General features: G+C 37.7%; 1 protein-coding gene across 6 annotated transcripts in view; it reads right to left on the reverse strand.

Moving 5' to 3' along the window:
• CCDC18 (coiled-coil domain containing 18) overlaps positions 1-16,053 on the reverse strand; it is a 167,013-nt gene that overhangs the window by 87,106 nt on the left and 63,854 nt on the right. For all 6 annotated transcript variants that reach the window (XM_085023994.1, XM_085023995.1, XM_021090195.2 and 3 more), the window contains 4 exons: positions 10,919-11,035; positions 6,864-7,007; positions 4,682-4,885; positions 2,138-2,275 (listed from right to left, as the gene is read on the reverse strand). In XM_085023994.1, coding sequence (XP_084880120.1) covers positions 2,138-2,275; positions 4,682-4,885; positions 6,864-7,007; positions 10,919-11,035 — 603 coding nt within the window. The remainder of the gene's footprint in view (positions 1-2,137; positions 2,276-4,681; positions 4,886-6,863; positions 7,008-10,918; positions 11,036-16,053) is intronic.

Below are 16,053 nucleotides of genomic sequence, written 5' to 3' on the forward strand. Positions count from 1 at the left end.
AACTCTGGATCCTTAATGCACTGTGCCACAAGAGAACTCCCAGGGGTCTCTTTGGTAAACATCAATCATTGCTATTCCCACAACATAGACACCATCTTTTTTTTTTTTTTTTTTTTTTTTGGCTGTTCTGAGGCATGTGGATCAGATCAGAGCCACAGTTGCAACCCATGCCACAGCTGCAGCAAAGCCAGTTCCTTACCCCACTGTGCCTGGCTGGGGATGCAAACTTGCATGCCAGTGCTGAGAGATGCCACTGATCCCACTGCACCACACTGGGAACTCCACGGAAGGCATCTTTACGTTTCTAATTTTTTGAAACTTGAGGGTGTGCCTTGCATAAATTTGTAGGTTTTGCAGGTAATCACTGACTCTAAGAGAACAACCTCCTTGCAGAGGTGGGAACTGGTTCTAGAAGCTTTACTGTCAAGTCATAGATAAACACTTCACAGTAGCCCTGGGCCTTTAATACAGTGTTCCCTGCTAACGCTGGTGTTTCCTAGAGATCCAACGCACTGTATATAAATACTGCATTTCTCTGGAGAGGGTGTCTTTCTGTAAGAATCACTGCTCAACAGTCTTGGGGAAACTCAGCATAGAAGGTGATCCAATCTGATTGCAAATGCAAGGTAATGGGTCCAAACCGATCACTGTCCAGTTGGGAGGCTTCATTTATCAAAAGCTGTTCCATCAGAATCTAATTCATACTGTGACACAAGTGCTGGGTTCTCTGAGAGCTGCTTTTAGTGTCTGTTCAGAGCACTGTACTGTCTGCACAATGAAAGGTCTCTGCCATTCACATCATGTTCCAATGGACATACAGCTTTCATCCTTCCGCTTGAATGGGTTAAACAGCTGTTCCACTATGAGGCTTACAAGGACCAGCGTGTCTAGGCCTGGTGAGAAAGCACTGTGTGAGGTGCCTTCATCCCTGGCAGGCCTCAAAAGCACCAGTGGCAGGCCCTGTGCAAGTGTCCATATTACATACTTTCATATGATACATAGTAAATATTAGTACCAGATACTAAACAGCAATACTAGAATCAATTTTTATAATTTATTTTATGAACTGCTTGTAAATAATTTCAAGAAGTTTATAGAACTAAAAGTAAAAAATTGGATAATTAAAAATAAAAGTAGAATACAGACCATATAATGAAAGCATACTGAGTAGTTTCTGGCAACACATGAAATGAACCAATTATTACTGTTGGTCCCTAGACTAAGCAGCTAATATCAATTAAATAATTATGCTGAACCCATTAGGATTCACATTTGTCTCTGAAGACCAAAGGTTCTAATCTCTTGGCCTGAGGATTGGATTCAGCTTGCGAATGTGTTTTGATGGACAGACACAATATTTTCAAAGGGATCTGACTCCAAATGCATTTAAGCAAGACATGGTGACCAGAAACCTGACATCCCTCACAAAGATGTTACCAAACTCGCTTCAAACAAATTCAATGTAAATGTATTTGCAACTGCTGCCATATAGAAAAATGCTTTATTAGAACTTCATAAGTAATTCTGGATGTCTTCAAATATAGTTTTTAAAAAGACAAAAAATGCTATTCTAATTGATAACACTGCCCATCTCTATAAAGGCTCAAAAAAACAAAGTAGTGCATTGCCTAACTTGTTAATAGAATAAATGTTGGAAATTGCAATGCATTAATGGCTTCACATCACATGAAACTGCTTGTATTGGTTACTAAATACCTCCAGTTAGTTTTGGCAAATGCTACTTTATAACCAATAATGACAGTGATAATGATGTGCCAGGCTCTGGTGTAAGAACTTTAACTACATTAGTTGATTTAATCCTTAACACAGTTCTATGAGTAGGCAGCATCATTATAGCCACTTGAGTCAGAGATGTTAACTGCCCAAGGCCACATAAATGCAAAATTAGGAGCTGAGATTTAGAACCAGGATGCCTGGTTAAAGAATTCAAGCTCTTAACCCTATAGAAAATATCAGTTCACTGGAAATGAAGTGAAAGTTATATATTTAGGCTACCAGAAGTGGAAGGCCACAATGTGATACTCTATAATAAACATTTAAGAGCTAGACTTATAACTGTCAGATAAGTCAACACATGTTAGCAGGGAGTAAAGGAACAAATTAAATTTTTCTTTACCTCTAGATGATAAGCTTCTTTGAGAGATTCTACTTCTGCTGACAATTTCTTGATTTCGGCTTGCATTCTTGCTTCTAAGTGAGCTTCACGTACTTGAGAAGCCCCCAATTCTTCAGCTAAATGGTTTCCATGAGCTTCCTTAAAAATGACATATTGATTAAGTAAAGGCTACATTACTTGTTTATTCGATTAATATAGCTAAACCAATTCACCACATTTATGGAAGTACTTTAAACTTGTATAATATTATATAAACACTCATACACAAATTGATTTTTAAAATTTTTGGCTGTGCCCCAAGCATGCAGAAGTTTTCAGGCCAGGGACTGAATCCCAGCCACTTCAGTAACCTGAGCCAAAGCAGTGACAACACCAAGTCCTCAACCACTAAGCCATCAAGAAACTCCCAAAGTTAACTTCTTAAATGTACACTTATTATTAATCTAGGTTTTAATCTAGATATTTAAGAGACTACTATTGGGAAAGTATTAGTATATTGTTTGTTTTTAAAATTTTTTTTACTATAGTTGATTTACAACATTCTGTCAATTTCTGCTGCACAGCAAAGTCATCAGTTAGTATATTGTTTGTTATAAGAGAAGTTCACTAACCATTACCTTTTGTAAGATAAACTAATAACCACAGCAGAATGAACTTTGGCAGATAATGGTCTACTCTTGGGTATGAACATACATTTTTGCTCAACAAATGTGCGTTTATCTAAACCTATTTATGCTAGTTGTGTTTGAGACTATAATTATGTGATTTTATTATACATTGTAAATATTGCTGAAATATGCATGCGAAAGGAGTATTTTTATATGAAAACCAAGTTACATGGTTTCAGAAAATTCAATGAGTGAGTCACAAACATTTGCTGCCAAATTAGAAGCCATCAAGGAGTTCCCATTGTGGCTCAGTGGGTTAAGAACCCGACATAGTGTCTGTGAGGATGCAGGTTCGATCTCTGGCCTCCTCAGTGAGTTAAAGATCTGGTATGGCCGCAAGCTGGAGCACAGGTCGAAGATGTGGCTTGTATCTGTGTTGCTGTAGCTGTGGCATAGGTCAGCAGCTGCAGTTCCAATTTGACCCCTAGCCTGGGAACTTCCATAAGTCATAGGTGCAGCCATAAAAAGAAAAAGAAAAAAAAAAAAAAAAGGCCAGACAGTTGTAAAATATTGTGGGAACTCTCATAAAAAATACAAGAGATACTATCCTCTGATTAACAAATGTCTTTTAATTCTTTATCCACTTTAAGAAACCAAAATTGGAAACTACAGATGATGGAATATGAATATGGCTTATGCAAGAAAGTCTATGTGGAATTGTAATCAAGTGGCCCTACCTATACACAAAAAACCAAGATTTGGTCCCATATTAAAAGATTAACACGTGAGAACTTCCTTTGTGGTTCAGTGAGCTAAGGATCTGGCACTGTTACTGCACTGGCTCTAGTTACTCCAATGGCATGGGTTTGATCCTTGGCCCAGGAACTTTGGCATGCTTCAAGTGCAGCAAAAAAAAACAAACCAAACCAAAACAAAAACCACACACACACAAAAATGAATGTATACTTAGAGTTTTGAAGAAAAATATATTTAAACTGTCTTTTTTTTTTTTAATCTTTCGTCCTTTTTAGGGCCGTACTCGCGGCATATGGAGGTTCCTAGGCTAGGGGTAGAATTGGAGCTGTGGCTGCCGGCCTATGCCAGAGCCAGAGCAAGGCCAGCTCTGAGCCACATCTGAGACCTACACCACAGCTCACGGAAATGCTGGATCCTTAACCCACCAAGCGAGGCCAGGGATCAAACCTGCAACCTCATGGTTCCTAGCTGGATTTGTTTCTGCTGCGCCACGACAGGAATTCCTAAAGCGTCATTTAAAAAAAATAATTATCCACATTCACTTACTTTTTTGATTAATTGAACTTAGTTTATCAGATATAATTAATTATACTACATTTAGATATCATTGATAAGGACAGAAATAAGATAAATATAGATAGCTTCCATTTTCCTAGTAAACTCCATGTGCCTGACATATTCTAATAAAAAGTTCTTATAGAAGTTCCCGTCGTGGCGCAGTGGTTAATGAATCCGACTAGGAACCATGAGGTTACGGGTTCGGTCCCTGCCCTTGCTCAGTGGGTTAACGATCCGGCGTTGCCGTGAGCTGTGGTGTAGGTTGCAGACGCGGCTCGGATTCCGCGTTGCTGTGGCTCTGGCGTAGGCCGGTGGCTACAGCTCCGATTCAACCCCTAGCCTGGGAACCTCCATATGCCGCAGAAGCGGCCCAAGAAATAGCAACAACAACAACAACGACAAAAGACAAAAAAAAAAAAAAAAAAAAAAGTTAAAATTTTGGTTAATATACATACAACATGAAATTTACCACCTTAACCATTTTTAAGTATAAAATTCAGTGGCATTAAGTACATTCACATTGTTGTGGAACACAATTAACTTTTGTAAGAACTACATTCTACAGTTGAAAAAAACAAATGTCTTAAGATTTTCAGTAAGGTAAAATTAGAACAGGAATTACTTTCTCTTTAGAGAGTTGCTTCACTTCCTCCAGTTCACTTGAGAGCCTTTCTATTTCTCGCTGCGCCTGGACTTGCTGACGATGAGCCTCCACCAGTTCTGCATGAGAGTTCTGCATCTGTTCCCGAGTTAGCCTCAATTCTTGCTCCAAGTCTATGGCCTCCTTGTACTGAGTTGCAATGTACTGTTCCTGCTCTTTCATAACCTGAAATGCACAAGATATTTGAAAGTTTTAAAATAAAATGATACAGATAACCTTCCTTCCTTTTTGTCTCTCTCTCTCCCTCTCTCTCTTTCTTTCTTTCTGGCCATGCCTGAGGCATGTGTAAGTTTCCAGGCCAGGGACTGAACCAGAGCCACAGCAGTGACACCAGATCCTTAACCTCTAGGCACCAGGGAACTCCCCACATAACCTATTTCTTACTCTGATTTCTCTTGTAATAAGTAACTTAACTCCTCCCAATGAAACCTCTACATAATTTAATATACAATGAACAGCATCTGCTATGAAATACATTCAGAAAATGTTTTTTTCTTTTGTAATGCTAAGAAAATGACAAAAGTACTATAATAAACTTGGTACTCACTGGTATATTTCACATGACTTTAATTTGCAAGCTGCATAATCCTTCAACATTATGTGACATGATAAAATACATAATAATATGCAGGGAAGAAAAAAGTTAATGTTTGATTATCTATGTCAAAGATGGAGAATATACTGGCACGAATAATCAAAATTCGCCATTAATCCACACAGCTGGGTTAAGAATGACCTTATTCTCTGTGAAAGGGAAATTTGTCACTGGGATTATTACTCCTGAAATACTTTTATATTCCTCAGTTAAATCCTTAATAAAGTATTATTTCTTGGAGGAAAAAACATCAGTAAAAAGTAAATTTGTTCTGTATTAGCTTGGTGAGGTAGATGGTAGGTAATGTTACTTGATTTTAGGGCTAATAAGAAAGAAAGAAACTAGTACGAATCATTAGGACCCTGATGTTGAGAATGGGGGGGCCCAGGGTCTGGTCCAACTGTGCTGTATATTTATTAGTAGAAATCTCAGATAAATATTTTCAGCCAGTCCTTGTTAGAGAATATGAAATGACTGAGCCGGTAACCATTTTTTTTTTTCTCACTGGGGCCCAAACTTGCTCTCAGAGAACCTGCTTAATTTATGTGTGCAATGCAACAAATACTTATGCCTGTTTACTATGTGACATGTACTATTCCAAGTGTCGAGGATATGGAAGTAAACAAAGGAGACAAAGTGGCTACCCCTGTGCAGTTTGCATTCTACTGGAGGAAACAAAAAAGGCAATTAAACACAATATGGAACTACATATTAAGCTCTAAAGTTCAGCATAGTATTTAAAAATGAGAAAAAGTTACATCCATGAGAACTTTTAGAAGCAAATTCAGGAGTTCCTGTTGTGGCTCAGAGGGTTAAGAACCAGACTAATATTCATGAGGATGTAGGTTCGATCCCTGGCCTCATTCAGTGGGCTTAGGATCTGGCATTGCATGAGCTGCGGTGTAGGTCGTACACATGGCTCGGATCTGGCGTTGCTGTGGCTGTGGGTGATTTGACCCCTAGCCTGGGAACTTTCATATGCTGTAAATGTGACCCTAAAAAAAAAGAGAGAGAGAGAGAAAAAGCAAATTCACTTTTTAGGATGCCAAGTAGGTGGAATGAGTTCACAATAGTCAACACACACATAAACTAATGATATGAAGTCATCGAACAATCGGATGGCTCAATGTACTTGGCCTCAATAATATACAATTATTTATTCACTCATTCTCTGGATAGAGTTCCTCAAGGACAAAGGAGTCCATCCTATTGATATCTGATCTCCAGCTCCATTACATAGCAGGTTCTCAATTTAAAAAGATATACATTTGTTCAACAAGGGAGCATATATCGTGGATTTACTGTGTGAGAGAGATCATCCCAATGCCTGTAGAGAATACAAGGATAGAGAAGACGATGCTCTCACCTATAATTAGAACATCAGAATAAAGTAATCAAGAAGACCAAAGAAACTCATATGTAGGTATCTGGTACAAATAATTAGCCTAAAAATACTTATGGCGCAGTTTCTGTATAATAAAATCAATCAGTTTAAAACATAAAGATTTATATCAATCTTGTTTCTTAGGAGGAAAGTAATTTGCTTACATTTTCCATTTCTTTCATTTTTTGTTGTGCCCGTTCAGTTTCTTTTTTCAGTTGACTGATCTCTTGTTCATTCTGTAGTGTTACAAACTCTTTTTCTCGAAGCTGTTCTTTAGTGTTTTGTAATTTTTCATTCAAACTTTCTATCTGAATTTTAAACAGAGCAATGTTAATATAACTAAAGAAAAATAATTTAATTATAACTTCAGTCCAAGTAAGTTGAGCTTTAAACATGTATATATAAAATAGTAAAATTTAAAAATGTATTTTTAAGACAACCATAACTTTGACATAAACATCAGAATTTTTGTGCCTAATAAGATGATTATATGTATATCTAAAAAATACTAAAAGAAATGAAAGTCTCAATCACATTTTTTTAAGAAAAGAAAATACGGGTATATTAAAACAATAAATGTTACATGACCTTTCAAATAACTTTATAGGTAATATGTGCATGTGATAAAAAACACAATTAGTGAAAACAAAGCCCCCTTCTCACTGTGTTCCCTCCTTAGAAGCAACCATGGTTAACTTTCAATAACTTGCAAATCCTTCCAGTTAACCTGCAATTATTTGCAAATCCTTCCAGAGATATTTTATACATAATCAGACATGCATACATTATAAAAATATGTGCGCACACTGACACACAAAAAAACTACATTCAAAACAACATCAATATTACAAAGCTACAGTAATCAAGACAGTGTGGTACTGGTACCAAAACAGGCATATGGACCAACGGAACAGAATAGAGAACCCAGAAATAAACCCAGACACCTATGGTCAATTAATCTCTGACAAAGGAGGCAAGAATATAAAATGCGGAAAAAAAAAAGTCTCTTCAGCAAGGGTGCTGGGAAAACTGGACAGCTGCATGTAAATCAATGAAACTAGAACACACCCTTACACCATACACAAAAATAAACTCAAAATGGCTTAAAGACTTAAGCATAAGACAGGACATCATAAAACTCCTAGAAGAGAACACAGGCAAAACATTCTCCATACAAATGTTTTCTTGGTCAGCCTCCCAAGGCAACAGATATAAAAACAAAGGAGTTCCCATTGTGGCTCAGTGGTTAATAAACCCGACTGGTATCCATGAGGACATAGGTTTGATCCCTGGCCTTGCTCAACGGGTTAATTATCTGGTGTTGCCATGAGCTGTGGTGTAGGTTGCAGAAGTGATTCGGATCCTGAGTTACCACTGCTGTAGTGTAGGCCAGCAGCTACAGCTCTGCTTTGACCCCTAGCCTGGGAACCTCCATATGTCATGGGTGCGGCCCTAAAAAGACAAAAGACAAAAAAAAAAGAAAAAAAAAAAAAAGAAAGAAAGAAAAGAAAGAAAAACAAAGATAAACCAATGGGACCTAATCAAACCTGCAAGCTTTTGCACATCAAAGGAAACAATTAAAAAAAAAATAGACAATCTACGGAATGGGAGAAAATAGTTTCAAAGGATCCAACTGACAAAGACTTAATCTCTAAAATATGCAAACAGCTTATAAGACTCAACAGCAAAAAACCAAACAACCCAACTGAAAAATGAGCAGAAGACCTAAGTAGACATTTCTCCAAAGATATACAGACGGCCAACAGGCACATGAAAAAATGTTCAACATCACTAATTATTAGAGAAATGCAAATCAAAACTACAATAAGGTACCACCTCACACTGGTCAGAATGGCCATCATTAACAAGTCAACAAATAACAAATGCTAGAGAGGGGGTGGAGAAAAGAGTACTCTCCTACCTTGTTGGTGGGAATGTAAATTGGTACAAGACTGTGGAAAATAGTATGGAGGAACTTCAGTAAACTAAATATAGAACTACCATACGATCCAGCAATCCTACTCCTGGGCATCTATCTGGACAAAACTTTCATTAAAAAAGATACATGTACCTTATGTTCATTGCAGCACTATTCACAATAGCCAAGAAACAGAAGCAACCTAAATGTCCATCGACAGACGAATGGATTAAGAAGACATAGTGTGTGTATATATGTATATATATATATACACACACAAAGTAGTAGATTAAAATGTAGCATGTATACACATATAGATACAATGGAACACTACTCAGCCATAAAAAAGAACAAATGACATTCTCTAGAGACTCTCAAGAGACACTCTTTTTTTTGTCTTTTTTGCCTTTTCTAGGCCACTCCCGCCACATATGGAGGTTCCTAGGCTAGGGGTCTAATTGGAGATATAGCCACCGTCCTATGCCAGAGCCACAGCAATGCCAAATCTGAGCAATGTCTGTGACCCACACCACAGCTCACGGCAATGCCGGATCCTTAACCTGCTGAGCAAGGCCAGGGATTGAACCTGCAACCTCATGGTTCTTAGTTGGATTCGTTAGCCACTGAGCCATGACCGGAACTCCTCGAGAGACACTCTTATACTAAGTGAAGTAAGTCAGAAAGAGAAAGACAAATACCATATGATATCCCTTATATGTGGAATCTAATACATGGTGCAAATGAACCTATCTACAGAAAAGAAACAAACTCATGGATGTGGAGAACAGACTTGTGGTTGCCAACAGGAGGGGGAGGGAGTGGAACAGACTGGGAGTTTGAGGTTAGTAGATACAAACTGTTGGATTTGGAGTGGATAAGCAATGAGATCCTACTATATATAGCACAGGGAACAATATCTAGTCACTTGTGATGGAACATGACAGAGGATGTGAGAAAAAGAATGTATACATATGTATGACTAGGTCACTTTGCTGTACAGCAGAAATTGACAGAACACTGCCAATCAACTATAATAGAAAAAATTAAAATCTTAAAAAAAAAAAAAGACATTAAGAGAGTAAGCATAAGAGAGTTCCTGTCATGGCTCAGTGGTTAACAAATCCAACTAGAAACCATGAGGTTGTGGGTTCGATCCCTGGCCTTGCTCAGTGGGTTAAGGATCCAGCGATGCTGTGAGCTGTGGTGTAGGTTGCAGATGCGGCTCGGATCCTGCATTGCTGTGGCTGTGGTTTAGGCTGGTGGCTACAGCTCCGACTTGACCCCTAGCCTGGGAACCTCCGTGTGCCAAAGTAGTGGCCCAAGAAATCGCAAAAAGACAAAAAAAAAAAAAAAAAAGTAAGCATAAGGACCTACATGTGGGAGTGGGAGAAATGTGGGTCAAAGGGCACAAAGTTTCAGTTATGAAAAGTGAATAAATTCTGGCGATCCAATGTATGGCACAGTGGGTGACTGTGGTAGTAATTTTTTTTTTTTGGTCTTTTTCTTTTTTGGGGGGGCCTTACTGTGGCATATGGAATTTCCCAGGCTTAGGGGTTGCATCGGAGCTGCAGCTGCCAGCCTACACCACAGCCACAGCAATGCCTGATCCCAGCCACATCTGTGACCTACACCACAGCTCAGGGCAATGCTGGATCCTTAACCCACTGAGCGAAGCCAGGGATTGAACCTGTATCCTCACTAGTTGGGTTCATTACCACTGAGCCATGATGGGAACTCCTATGGTAGCAATATTATGTTGTATACTCGACAAGTGTTCTTATCAAAAAATTAAAAAGTAGGGGTTCCCATTGTGGCTCAGCAGAAACAGATCCGACTAGTACCCATGAGGATGAGAGTTTGATCCTTGGCCTCTCTCAGTGGGTTAAGGATCCAGCGTTGACACAAGCTGTGGTATAGGCTGGCAGCTCTGATTCAACCCCTAGCCCAAGAACTTCCATGTGCCGAAAATGCAGCCCTAAAAAAACAAACAAACAAAAAAAGTAACTGTAAGGTGACAGACAGGTTAATGAGCTTGATTGTGGTCATTACTTCACAACGTATACATATATTAAATATCACATTGTATACCTTAAATATATGCCATTTAAAATTTTCAATTATACAATAAAGTTAAGGAAAAAAATTAAGAAAATGAATATAACACAGCTGTACAAGATGATTAAAATTACGTAGAATTTTTATTGTATTCATTCATTAAAAAGCTGTATTATGTGAACAGTTGATTATGGTTAAGGAGTTATTTTTTAAAAAATTTAAAATATGTAGTTTAAAATAATTTACCTGTTTGTTACTTTCTTTAAGTTCCAATTCTGATTTCTCCAGAGTTCCCTCTAATTTAATTATTTTCTGTTCCATTCCTCCTCTGTGCTCACGAATAGTCATATCCAAATGTGTAACCTAAATACAAAAGTAACATCAAACTATCATTCAGTTATATTTTGTGGAAAACTGTATGCTTGGAATGTGTTTTAGAACAGTTTATACTGGCTATAAATGAAGAATAAATGCATCTCAAATAAAAAGAATAAGAAAAAGAATCATTGCTTACTAATACTGGATTCTCGAACCCCTTATATGATTATGTTCATATAGTGTAGTGATAAATGAAATAATTCAAACTTCATTTTATACTAGATAAAAGCTGCTAAATACAACATGATAAAAATTGTGGGATTTAGCAAAAGCACTGCTTGAAGGAAAATTTATAGCACTGAATGCATACATAAGAAGACAGGAGTTCCCTTCGTGGCTCAGCGGTTAACGAACCCAACTAGGATCCATGAGGTTGCGGGTTCCCTGGTCTTGCTCAGTGGGTTAAAGATCTGGAGTTGCCGTGAGCCGTGGTGTGGGTCGCAGACACTGCTCAGATCCAGCGTTGCTGTGGCTGTGGCATGGGCTGGCAGCTGTAGCTCTGATTCGTCCCTTAGCCTGGGTACCTCCATATGCCATGGGTACAGCCCTAAAAAAAGGCAAAAGACAAAAATAAATAAATAAATAAATAAACAACACAAATAATGTCTATTAAAAAAAAGAAAAAGAAAAGAAGACAGACCTAAAATTAATCATCTAAGTTTCTGCCTTGGGAAACCAGAAAAAGGAAAAGCAAGTCAAATTCAAACTAAGCAGAAGAAAAGAAATAATAAGCATTAGATCAGAAATCAATGAAGTTAAAATTGGGAAATCAATAGAGAAAATCACCAAAGCCAAAAGCTGGTTTTAGGAGAAGATTGATTAATTTCAAGAATCCTCTAGCCACATTAACTTAGAGAAGATATAAACTGCTCATACTAGAAATGAAAGAGGAGTTCTACTACAAATCTCAAGAACATTAAAAGGATAACAAAGAACTGTTATTAAAAAAGATAACAACTCTCTGCCCATGAATTTAATAAAACTGGATGAAACAGACTAATTCCTTAAAAGCCACAATCTGCCAAAACTCACACAAGAAGAAACAGATAATCTGAATAAGGCTATATCTCCTAAAGAAATTGAATCAATGATTAATAACTTTCCAAAACAGAAAGTATCAGGTTGGGATGGGCTCACTGGTGAATTCTACCCAACATTTAAGGAAGAAATTACACCAGTTCCCTACAATCTCACTTATAAGATAGAAGCTGAGGAAATACTCATTCTCTGAGGCCAGCATTACCCTAATACAAAAACCAGATAGAGACATTATAAAGAAAGAAAACTACAGACCAATATTTCTCATGAATATAGACGTAAAAATTCTCAACGAAATACTATTGAATCATATCCAACAAAGTATAAAAAAAGATTATACACCACAACAATTGAGATTTTTTTCTAGGTATGAAAGCCTTTTTCAATATTTGAAAATTAATATAGCCAATCACATCAACAGGTTAAAGAAGAATCACATGATCATATCAATAAATGTAGAAAAAAACACCTGACAGAATGCAACACCCATTCATGATAAAGAAAAAAGGACTCTTGGTTAACTAGGAATAGAAGGTAACTTCCTCAACTTGATAAGGAATATCTAAAAAACCAACAGCTAACATCAAATTTAACACTGAGAAACTCGAAGTTTCCCATTAAGATCAGATACAAAGCAAAGATATTCCATCTCACCACTGCTTTTCAACATTGTACAGGATGTCCCAGCTAACACGGTAAGATAAATAAAGGAAATAAAGGTATATAGACTTGGAAGGAAGACACAAAACTGTCTTTGTTTGCAGATGACATGATGATCTACACAGAAAATCCAAAGGATCAGACAAAAAAATTCCTGGACTAGAGTTCCCTGGTGGCCTAGCAGTTAAGGATATGGCATTGTCACTGCTCGGGTGCAGGTTTGACCCCTGGCCTGGAGAACTTGTGCATGACACGAGCACAGCCCCCTCTCAAATTCCTGGAACTAGTAAGTGAGTATAGCGGGGTTGCAGGATACAAGGTCAATACACAAAAGTCAACTGCTTTCCTATATACCAGCAATGAACAAAGAAACTTTAAGTTAAAAACACAAGCATCATTTACATGAGCATTCCCCAAATGCTTAACTATAAATCTTACAAAATATATATAAGATCTATGTATGGAAAACCATAAAACTCCAATGAAAGAAATCAAAGAATTATATAAATGGAGAGAGAATTCATGTTTATGGATAAGAAGACTTAATATTGTCAAGATGTTGTTTCTGCCCAACTTGATGTATATATTCAAGGCAATCCCAATCAAAATCCCAGCAAGGGGAGTTCCCATGGTGGTGCAGTGGAAACGAATCCGACTAGGAACGATGAGGTTGTGGGTTCAATCCCTGGCCCTGCTCAATGGGTTGAGGATCTGGCATTGCTGTGAGCTGTGGTATAAGTTGCAGGAGCAGCTTGGACCTGGTGTTGCTGTGACTCTAGCACAGGCCGGCAACAGCTCCGATTAGACCCCTAGCCTGGGAACCTCCATATGCTACAGACCTAAAAAGACAAAAGAAAAAAAAATTCCCAGCAAGTTATTTTGTGGATATCAACAAACTGATTCTAAAGTTATAGGGAGATGGAGTTCCTGTCGTGGCGCAGTGGTTAACGAATCCGACTAGGAACCATGAGGTTACGGGTTCGGTCCCTGCCCTTGCTCAGTGGGTTAACGATCTGGCATTGCCGTGAGCTGTGGTGTAGGTTGCAGACGTGGCTCGGATCCCGCGTTGCTGTGGCTCTGGCGTAGGCCGGTGGCTACAGCTCCGATTCAACCCCTAGCCTGGGAACCTCCATATGCCGCGGGAGCGGCCCAAGAAATAGCAACAACAACAACAACAAAAAGACAAAAGACAAAATAAATAAATAAATAAATAAAGTTATAGGGAGAGGCAAAAGACCCAGAATAGGCAATTTTGAAAAAAGAACAAGGTCAGAAAATGGACATTACCTGACTTCAAGACTTAAACTATAAAGCTATAATCATGACAGTGGTATTGATGAAACAGGTGAATAAACCAATGGAACAGAATAAAGTGATGAGAAACAAACCCATGTAAGTGAAGTTAACTGATCTTTGGCAAAGGAGCAACGGCAATACAACGGAGAAAAGATAATCTTTTATTAAACAAATGGTGCTTAAATAACTGGACATCCACATGTAAAAAAGTGAATCTAGACACAGACCTTATACCTTTCATAAAAATTAACACAAAGTGAGTCACAGACCTAAATGTAAAACACAATACTATAAAACTCCCAAAAGATAACATAGGAGAAAACCGACATGACCTTGGGTATTGAAGTAAAGTTTTAGATACAACACCAAAAGCACAATCCATTAAATAAATAATTGGTAAGCTGGACTTCCTTAAAACTAAAAACTTCTGCTTTGTGAAAGCCTGTGTCAAAATAATGAGAAGAAAAACCACAGATTGGAAGAAAGTATTTGTAAAAGACACATTTGATAAAGGACTGACATCCAAAATACACAAAGAACTCTTAAAATTCAACAAAAAGAAAACAAACAACCTGATTAAAAAATGGGCCAAAGAGTTCCCATTGTGGGTTAAGAATCTGACTAGAAACTGTGAAGGATGTGGGTTTGATCCCTGGCCTTGCTCAGTGGGTTAAGGATCTGACATTGCTGCAAGCTGCAGCATAGGCCCACAGCTGCAGCTCCAATTCAACCCCTAACCTGAGTACTTCCATGTGCCGCAGGTTCGGCCCTAAAAAGAAAAAAAAAAAAAAAAAAAAAAAAAAAAAAAAAAAAAAAAAGGGCCAAAAATCTTAACAGACACCTTCCCAAATAAAATACACAGATGGAAAATAAGCATATGAGATACGTTCTACATCCTATGTCATCAAGGAAATGCAAGTTAAACAAGGAGATACAACTACAAATCTAGTAGAATGGCCAAAATTGGAAACACCGATAACACGAGCGCTAGTCAGAAGGTAGAGAAACAGAAACTCATTCCTTCCCGGTGAGAATGTAAAATGGTAAAGCCAGCTTCAGAAGACAGTTTGGAAGTGTCTTATAAAACTAAATACTCTTACCATACAGTTCGGCAAGTGCATTCCTTATTATTTACCCAAAGGAGTGAAAAACGTACGCCCATAGAAACCCTGCACAAAAGATGTTTATAGTAGCTTTATTCATAACTGCTAAAACTTGGAAACAACGAAGATACCCTTCAATAGGTGAATGGGTACAGCTTAATATATCCAGACAACGGAGTATTATTCAGTGCTAAAAAGAAATAAGCTACAAGTAATTAAAAGACATGGAGGGAACCTAAATGCATATTACTAAGTGAAAGAAGCCAATTTGAAAAGGCTATATACTCTATGATTCCAACTGTATGACATTCTAGAAAAGGCAAAACTACAAAGACAACAAAAAGATCAGTGGTTGCCAGGGTTAGGGGAAGAGGGAGAGGGATTAATAGGTGGAACAAAGAAGATTTTTTTAGGGCAGTGAAAATATTCTGAATGATACCATAATGATGGATACCTGTCCAAACTCATCAAACATATAACACAAGAGTGAAACTGTAATGTAAATTATGGACTTTAGGTGATTATGATGTGCCAAGGTAGACTCACCAGTTTTAACAAATGTACCACTCTGGTGGGAAACGTTCATAATGGGGGAGGCTGTGCATTTGTCAGGGGCAGGGAGTATATGGGAAATCTCTGTACCTTCTGCTCAGTTTTGCTGTGAATCTAAAACTGCTCTAAAACATAAAGTCCTTTTAAAAAGATGCTGCTAAATAATGCCTTCTGAATATTTCTATTCCTCCAACAAACACTGGTTGAGCAAGGAACTCCTTTAATTCCATTTTCTTCTGATATATAGTAATATGAGATAAAAGGTTTCAGATAATAAGCTAACCTTCATTCCCTCAAATCTGCAAAATAGAGATGTTTTATCTCTAATTTAAAAAATATTAATGTGTGCAGAAA

This window comes from Sus scrofa, chromosome 4, assembly GCF_054392235.1.
Source record: "Sus scrofa isolate SSC_HxYL_T2T_F1_AM1 chromosome 4, Sscrofa_HxYL_maternal_Yorkshire_Landrace_v2.0, whole genome shotgun sequence".
NCBI lineage: Eukaryota > Metazoa > Chordata > Mammalia > Artiodactyla > Suidae > Sus > Sus scrofa.